This window comes from Pteropus alecto, unplaced genomic scaffold (genome assembly GCF_000325575.1).
Source record: "Pteropus alecto unplaced genomic scaffold, ASM32557v1 scaffold189, whole genome shotgun sequence".
In the NCBI taxonomy this organism is placed as follows: Eukaryota; Metazoa; Chordata; class Mammalia; order Chiroptera; family Pteropodidae; genus Pteropus; species Pteropus alecto.
In genome coordinates this window covers 654,446-663,242 of record NW_006442117.1, presented here as the reverse complement: position 1 = coordinate 663,242, position 8,797 = coordinate 654,446, and the positions used below count along the sequence as shown (strand labels likewise).

The following is an 8,797-nucleotide window of genomic DNA, read 5'->3' as shown; positions in this document are numbered from 1 at the left end:
CCCCGGCGTCCCTTGCGAAGCTCATCGGCTCCCGCGTGTGCCCCGACGTGCGAAGGTTGGAAGGTGCTACTTTGCAGCGTGATTCTGCGTTTGGGGAATTTGACAAGCGTCTGGGCGCCCCGGTTTCTTCAAATCCAGGTCCTCAGCTTCCTCTTCCACTCGGGTTTCTCTTCCTGGAATGGCAGGCTCTCTTTCTAACAGCAAGGACGGGCGTTGGCCCGCATGGGCCCGCGCCTCCGGCCCCTCTGACCGCATCTGCAGGAGGCTGTCGCCGTCTGTCTTGCCTGCGTCGGGGGGACCTCTCCCTATCGTTGACTTTTCCCGGGAGCCTCCGCTCGCGGTGCCTTTTGGGCTTCCGGGCCTTACTGGGATCTTCAGTGGTCCCCGACGCCCTGCTCTTCTCTCCCCTTTAAAATTTAAACTTTGAAAATGCGACTGTGTCTAAGGAGGCAGAATACGGACCAGCAGAGACACGCACGCCCCTGCAGAGACCCGCGCGTGCGAGGAAGCGCAGCCAGATGCGACGCTAGTCATCGCGTCACGTCCTGGGCCCAGGGAGTGCCGGGCGAAGAGTATCCGTCAGTGGGACTCGTCGGGGTCCAAAACGCGAAGCCAGGAGCTGCGTGACACGGTGACACCGTTGTGCCCTGGCCCGCTGAAAGCTTCCGGGTCATCACGGGGCAGTCCAGGGACACGTGGACTCAGCAAAAATATGTGACAAAGTGACAATGGCCTCCACTGGTCAGTGGCGGAGTCAGCTGGACGTCCTTGAAAACCACGTGGGGACTGACAGACCCTGGCCAGTTGGACAGCAGCCCGCTGATTCCGAGCCCAGAAGTGACCAGATCTCAGGCTCGTGCTGTTACTGGTATTGAAATGGGTTGTCACGAGTGTGACGTGGTGACCGCTGGTAAGAAAAATATTTGGTCTTTGCCACATTCTGCCCCGGGGCCCCCAAAGCGTCTTTTACTATGCGAGTGACCGACTCTAGGTAAGCTTCCTGCTTGGGGGCCGGCCGCCTGCAGAGCCAGCCACATGGTCACAGGCCCCGTGGGAGCTTTCGGTCCCGCCCTCCGTGTATGGGGTGGTGAGGGGTGGAGGTCATGCCCCTGTGACAAAGCAAAGCCTCCATGAAGTCCCAAAAGGACAGTTCTGGAGAGCTCCGGGCCGGTGAGCGTGGAGGTGCCAGGATAGGGATCCCGGAGAGGCGGGGGTGCTCCCTCTGCCCTGCCCTCCCCCCCCCCACCCCCCAAGGCCCTGGGCATCTCCTCCGTGGCGGTTCTGAGCTCTGTCCTCCTATGGTAAACCCGCGATCTCGCGAGTGAGCGGGCTTCTCGGGATTCTGTGAGCCGCTCTAGCAAATCGGTCGAACCCCGGGAGGGGTCCTGGGGTCTCTGATTTATGGCCAGTCGGGGACAGCCTGGACCGCCGCAGGCAGGGGGTGCACCCAGCGTCCAGATGGGTGGTGCACAGTGAGTCGGGTCTGGAGCGCGCGCTGGGCCGTGTGCGGACCGGTGGCCAGGACCCCGGGTGGTGGGTTTATCTGGGAGCCTGGCTCCCGGTCCCGTCCCATCGTGTCCTGCCCCGTTGTTTGACCCACACGTGCATGTCCTACGCTGTCGCAGGCGTGGCGTGCTGGCAGTGTGACACCCGCTCCCTCCTCTCCCCACGGGTGGCTGGGCGCCTGCTCCTCGCCAGACCTGGGGCCAGCAGCAAGCGATGCAGTTAGTCCTTTTCTTCAGGGACTAGACCGTCTGCTGGCGGGGTCGGGCAGACCCCAGACGAGTAGTATTTTGGTTGAACAGTCCCAGACGCTCCTAGGGAGCAGTGGGGTCCCGGGAGTGACAGGCAGCCCCCTTCCGGTGGGATGGGCGGGGAGCTCGGAGGTGGCTTCGGGCTCACGCTCCTGAAGGGCGCGGTGTCAGGAGCCGCGGGTGTGGGGAGGCTGCGGGAGCAGCGCAGGGCCGGACGGAGGGCTGCTGGGGACCCGCGCTGCCGGCCCTCCTCCCGGGCAGTGCCGAGGCCTCTGGATTTTAGCTTAAAGTACGAAGAATTTTGAGCGACCGCTCAAGGTGATTTACGTTTAATCAGGTCGCTCCAGCCCCCGCTGCGTGAGATGCCACATCGGCGAGAGCAGCAGGCTCGAGGGGCCGAGCCGGGGCCGACTGCGGGTCCAGGTTCACAGCGGAGCGGCCCGGGTTCGTGACGTGGGGGACGGGTGGGCGGAGCCGCTCCGCAGTGAGCACTGTGAGGCCGCCCGGGAGGTTCCCGCACCCTTGCGCTTGGGACGGCGCCCCGTGGGGTGCACAGCGCCCAGGGGTTGTCTGGCCTCTGGGGACGTGTCCCGTGGGTGCCCTTCCTCCCCCCGTAATGCCGGCCCCTGCTTTCTGTCCAGGACCCTTATCCTCTTTTGTGGCCCGCACAGAAACGGGATAAGACAGACAGCGGGGCCAGTGCAGCGCGCTGCCGGTCGGGGGGCTCCTGCGGCCCGGACTGGCTGCGTGGCGACTGCTGAGCACGTGGCGACCCAGCAGCAGCTCTGCTGGCCGGTGCTTCCGGGTGCCAGCGCCACGTCGTTCACCCTCTGGTGGTTTGTGTCACGGATTCCCTCGGCTCACGTGCCGTCTTCATCGTAAACCGTTTGCCTGCGTTTACGCCGCGACCTCACGGTCCCGTATCTGTAATGCCAAAACCCCAGAGCTTCGAAATCACAAGTTAGTCTTTTTTGTAAGTTCGGTGCACGTGTATCTGGCAGCAGAAACCGGCCCGAACCGATGCGAGGCCTCAGAGCTCCCTGTTGTGTCCCCCTTGGCTTGAGTAGTCACGGCTGTCACTGCAGAAGCGCAGTATACAAAGAGCGTGCTACCTGGGTGGTCCCTGGAGCCCACGGGACATGGGGGTGACGACGCTCAGCACCCAGTATCACCTTTCGGAAACGCAGACCCTCCGGAGTTTCCCAGGGACCCCAGGGGGAGTGCGGATGTGGGGCGGGCCCAAGGTCCGGTCTGGGCCTGAAACTGACGCCCAGGGACAGAGCAGGCCACCTTGGGCTCCCTGTCCCCTGAGAGACACGGGCGTGCTGGTCTAGAACCTTCCCCAGCGTGAAGACGTTTTCCCAGGCTGTTACTGGCCTCGTAGTCTCTGGTTACCAAGGTCTTGCCCAGCGCTCTGCTGGTCACGGTGCCACCTACGTTCTGCGCCCCTGTCCTTCCGTGGGCCCCGTGTTAGACATGTGTGAAGGAGGAAGTAACCCGGCCGACGCGATTCCTGCCCGACGAGATGGGTCACGCCTCATCGGAACAGGAGCGAGACCGGCGAGGGGCGCGGCAGGTGGTGACAGCTCGCCGTGCACGCCCCCGAACAGCTCGCAGACGGGAGCCTCAGACACGGGGGAGCGGGCCCCGAGGGGCTTCGCTCCAAGCAGCTCCCGCAGTGGGGAGCCAGCGACTGTTCATCCATCACAGCGACTGGCTACGATGTCTGAATTTTCTTAAAAGGGAATGGTTTTTGGTTTTATCAGTTTGGGCGGAAATTTTAAGTTCCACTCAGTGATCTTTGGAGACAGAAGCAGGAAGCGACGCAGGCCTCGTTCACCCGCTTGTCTTGCCCAGTCGGCCGAGCCGAGCTGAGCCGTGTGACAGCTTCCGTCTGCCCCGGGGCGCTGGCCTCCACGGTGCTTCGTCTGAACACAGACGACAAGTTCTCGGGGCTGCTTGCATTGTACAAAGAGGGTTTATTTACCCAGCGACTCCCTAACTGGACAAGGGTCGGACGGTGTCTATTGCTGCAGGACAGACAGCTGGGGTCGGCAGCGACTGGTCCTCGGAGCCCGGCCTCTCCCGTCACCACCGCGCCCTGAGGCATTCGATTCTGCCGAAGACCCGCTGTCCGAAGAAAATCGGACAGGTGATAAAGGCAGGAATCCCGATGTACGACGTGGAGGGCGCGTTACCGGGACCAGCAGCACAGAGCTAGGCCACGTGCCTGCGACACGACGTTCGTCCTCGTGGTGAGACCTGTCACCCAGCGTGCAGGCCACCCAGAGCAGTGTCCATGTGACAGGAGCGGCCTGCGGCGGTGCCTGGGAGCCTGTCAGTTCCTCGGCGGGGGCCTACTTGACCACGAGGTCATCAGCCTTATGTCCTTGTAACAACCCCCCGAGGTCAGCGCGGGGCTCCACGCGGAGACAGACGCTGGCCTCTGTGGCAACACCAGTGACTGACCCACACGGCCCTGGGACAGTGGCGGGGGCCGACAGGACGAGCTGCAGCACAGCTCCCCTGGTCAGGAGAGACTGGGGGACACATGGGCCGTGGCGCAGGGCACGTCTCGCCGTGGCGAAGGGCGTGGCCCCAGACGCCCATCCCTGCAGCCCGCTTCCGGGGGTGACCCGAGACCTCCGGGGCCCGCAGATCGGCCAGCGCAGTTTCCCGGTCAAGTCCGTGGCTCGGTGACCACAGCCAGAGGGTCTGTGGATGTAAAGAGCCTCCTATTTTGAAGGCATTTGTCGCACCGTTATTTTCTGTTGGGAATTATAAACCCAATCTCTACTCCTAAAAGAAATATTCAAGTCAGGTTGGAGTTCGGGTGGCCGTTAGTGTAGCGCCTGGTGGGAGGGGAGAGCGCGTTGTTTAAATAGCACGTTTTCACGCCCCCCCGAGGCCCCGCTCTCCCGGGCGCCCTCGTGTGAACCCCTCCAGCCTCCTGCACGTGGCGCGAGACGCGACTCCTCTCAGCCTGACTCGGTTTCCCCTCGGTCCTCTCTTAAGCCTTGAGCCCCGACGGCGTTTCTGTCCGTTTCCCTTCGGTCAGCGGTTAACCGGGCCCCTGTGCGCCGCGCTTTGTTACTATCTGGCGGTCGTCGAGGCACCCGGGCCAGCTCCGGGCGTTTCTCCGCGTGGCGCCCTGCTGGCGGTCGACGCGGTGGCGACACACCCGCAGGCGGTCTTAACAAGGGTCTTTTTTCTTTTCAGACCAAGGCTAGTCTCCTCGAGAAAGACGTGGACGTACAAGAATTCAACTTAGAAAAGGTATGTGTTTCGAAACTGTTAATTTTTTCAGCTTCCTAATATAAAAAAAAGATGGACGTGCTGACACGTCCAGTGGTTGGGAAATGGTCAAGCACGTCGCTCTACGTCGCTCGCTCGAGTATCGTGAATCATTAAAAACACGATGGCTCTGTGACTGCAACTCCGTGACGCGGTGGCGAGTGGGGAGCAGGGCTGTGCGCACTCAGTGACGGTAACCGGGTTCTAAACATGCATGAGAAGCGACAGGAGGAAGTCATCAGCTGCCGAGAATGGGTATTTATCGGCGACTTTTCCTCGTTTCTACAATATCTTTTTAAACAAACGTGATCTGTGTTTAAAGCCATGGTGAGTGGCTCCTCGGTGTATTGGGAGAGGGACTTCGTGGTTGAAGTCACTGCCTTTGTGGGTAGCCGCTCGTTTCAGCGTGCGCCTCTGCGTGTGATCCTGGCCCGTCACACGTTTGTGCCCAGGGTGCTTCGCTTCAGCCGTCCAAGCCGAGCGTGGGAGAAACGGCGTGTCGAGGTCGCGGTGTGTGGCCGGGGGCCCCGCGGAGTATGTCACCTTCCGTGGAGGCTCGGAGTGCACGTGGGTGCCATCTGTTCGTGTCTGCAGGCTCGCTTGGAGGTGCACCGGTTTGGGATCACGGGTTACGGAAAGGGCAAGGAGAGAGTTCTGGAACGGGAACGCGCCATCATGCTGGGGGCTCAGGTGAGGGCTGCCGCGGCCCACCGTCGTCAGACTCGGGCGGCGAGGGGCCAGGGCCGGTCACAGCGTGGGCCACCGGGGAGTCCGTGCGGGGCCAAGAAGGTTGACACGTGTCCCTTTTCTTTATTTCAGCCTCCCAAGAAGAGTTATGTGAATTACAAGGTTTTGCAGGAGCAAATCAAAGAGCAAAAGGCAGCGCGGGAGGAGGCGAAGCGGACGGTGGGTGTGGCGGCCGACCCGGCGCCGTCTCGGTGGGCGGGCTGGGGCCCCGCGGTCACGTGCTCCCCCCTCCTTCCGCGTGGCTACGCGTGTGATGCCAGCCACGTAGTCTGGTGCGTTTACGTGCAAGGTTTGCTCCAAACAGCAGAGTCCTGTTCGGGACCGCCAGCCGCTCCGATGGCCTTCTGTGCGCAGGCCGCCCTGTGTCCCGCGGTGCACACCAGGAGGGGAGCTGCTGCGCCCCTTCCTCCCTACAGGGGGGCACGGGGTAGTCCTCTGCTCAGTCGACTGCGGCGGCCTTCCACGTTCCTCAGAGGGTCTGAGGACGAAGCTCTGAGCCTGCTTTGACGTGCCTACTCGAGAAAGTGTTAAAAGCGAATCGAGTCTCGGTGGCTTTTGATCAGAGAGCTCTTGCTTCTTTGGCTCTGCGGTATCTCTTACTGACACCTGTGTTATCTTAAATTCTGATGCCAGGCCCAGGACACAGATATTTTCAAGAGAAAGAAGAGGAAAGGGCAGGAAGACAGGTGAGCGACACCACCAGGTGCTAGGGCGGGGTGACCTGCGCAGACCCGATTAGTGCCGAAAGTAGCACCTTGAATTCGGTGGCGTTTCCAGGCCGCGGGAGCGCCCGCTGCCCCTCCTGGGTCCCAGTGAAGCCCTTTAGGGTTGAGACAGGACTTGGCGAGCTGCCCAGCGTCGGCGGCCCCCAGACCTGAGTTAGGGACCTCGTCCCGTCTCCCTTGCCAAAGAGCAGACGCTGCAGGTGACCAGCGCAGAAGCCGAGATCGGCCTTCCCCAGACTTCCGTCCCCCCGAGCCGGCTACTGCGACAGCTCGGGCGGGGCGGGCGCCAGTGTGCGTGACGGGACCTGCCGTGCCGCGTTGGTTCCCTCCGTGCCGCTCTGTCCCGCTCGAGTGGCCCTTTCACACCTGACGCCTTCGCCTTAACCTTCGCTCGACTCCTCGTGAGTGAGCTCCCACGCGCCGTCCAGCGGTCATCCGTCTGGCCGTGTGTGTCTGTCGAGGGCCCGCTGTGTGCCAGGCACGCAGGTGTCTTGGTGTTGGGGACACAGCCGTGGCCACACGGAGGCCACCCCTGCCCTAGAGGGGAACGCCGACACCACAGCCCAGCGCCACGTGCCGGGTCTGGCAGGTTCCGTGAAGAGGCGAGAACATCGGGGGGTGGGGGGGCGCTGAGGAGGTGACATCCGAGGTGAGAACCAAGCAAAGAGGAGGGGACAGCCTGAAAAGACCCCGCAGCGGGACGCTCTGTGTAGAGGCAGAGGCGTGTCTTGGGGACGGCGGGCATCGGGGCGCTGCCGCCGGGCTGGGCCGTGCGCGGGAGGGCGCGGGCTCTGTGGAGCGGGCCGGGTGGCCAGCGTGGCGGTGCCACCACCCTTCCCAGGCTCAGCTCTGGTACCGTCTCTCTCCTGAAATGTAGGAAATCCAGAAAGAAGCAGCCGGCGGCCAGCATGTCGTCAGGTGGACGGAGCGGACAGGTGGGCAGGTTCAAAAACGGGACCTTGATCCTGAGCCAGGTGGACATCAAGAAAATAAATTCTTCCCGGGTGGCCCGATGACATCCTTTACCCAGCGGAGGGGCAGGGACGTGCCTTCGTGCTGAAACCGGGCCCTGCAAGCCTTCCAGACTGTTCTTAACATTTCGTAAACTACTTTTTTATTTTAAGGAAAAATAGCTAAATAAAAGTGCTCAGATTTCTGGTCGCCGCCGTGTCCGTCCGCTGGCGGTAACTGCGTGGGGCCCGCGTAGGGTTTCCCGTCCTCCCTCAGGGCTGGTGCTGTGTTCGCCACTGTCCTGTGCGTTCACTTGTCATGAGACCCAATAAATGTACCGTTTTGTGAGAGCTAATAATGAGCTATAAGCGACATTTAATTTTCTATAAAAATGAATTGTTACTGTGTATATCAGAAAAGCACTCAGAATGAGTAATTTGTCAGTTACTCGGTGGGAAAGGCTGTTTCAACTTGCTGCCTGCCAGGTGTGTGAAATCTGCTTCGTAAGAAGGCACATAAGTAACACGCAGCTTTTGTGGTGCACGTGATGAGTTAAGGCAGCAGACGAGTTTACCTGTGCCCTGGTACCCGCGTCTGAGCCTCACCGCCTCCGAAGGAATCGCCTTGGCCAGTAAACGTGAGATCTTAATGACCCCACGTTTGCCGGAAGCGTCTGGGGCTTTCAGTGCTTGTTGCACATTGAAAAAAGATAGTCTTCGTTGATACTAATCCGTTTTGGCTTTTTTTTCTTTTTTTTTCTTTTTGGCCAAATAATTCAGATCCAAACTAGGACTAATAGGGTTTTGGTCAGAACAGAGGGGTGTACATGGCTGACCTTTCTTATGTGATTTATAAGTTAACTCTGAAGACACCGCCAGGTGAGCTGCTCAGAAAGTGTTTTTGAGCCGCAGCAGTTTTGGAATCGGCGCTGTGCCTCCTGGGCTTGTTTTGGAAGGCGGCGTTCATTCAGGTGTGTGCTTCGGGAGTTGTCGGTAATTTTTTCGAGAGGTGTCGCGTATCCCAAACCTGGCACAGCACAGGAGAATCCCCGGGAGCCGGGTGACCGCCGCCACTGGCGTGCCAAGGCCTCGCCCACCTCGCCTGCCTCGCCCGCCTTGCCCGCCTCGCCTGCCTGCCGGGCGCCGACGCCGCAGGCTGGTGGGTCTGGAAGAGCAGGCCCGGGTGTGAGTCACGCCCCGGGTCTCTGTCCCGCCTTTGATTCGCTGAGTGAGCGCGGACGGGGCCTGTGAGTCCTGGGGCCCTGGGCGCTCAGGTCCAGGGGCCACGAGGGGGCCACGGCACACGAGGGGCTGGGGGGCGGGCGCC

The 8,797-nt window shown here is 61.4% G+C and overlaps 1 protein-coding gene across 1 annotated transcript in view; it reads left to right on the top strand.

The window, feature by feature from the left end:
* Positions 1-7,829, top strand: part of CUNH1orf131 (chromosome unknown C1orf131 homolog) — a gene marked incomplete at its 5' end in the record, with an annotated part of 10,263 nt that extends 2,434 nt beyond the window's left edge. The window contains 5 exons of the mRNA XM_025039059.1: positions 4,974-5,030; positions 5,643-5,738; positions 5,868-5,954; positions 6,429-6,481; positions 7,398-7,829. Of these exons, the coding sequence (XP_024894827.1) occupies positions 4,974-5,030; positions 5,643-5,738; positions 5,868-5,954; positions 6,429-6,481; positions 7,398-7,536 (432 nt within the window). The remainder of the gene's footprint in view (positions 1-4,973; positions 5,031-5,642; positions 5,739-5,867; positions 5,955-6,428; positions 6,482-7,397) is intronic.
* Positions 7,830-8,797: the final 968 nt, after the last annotated feature.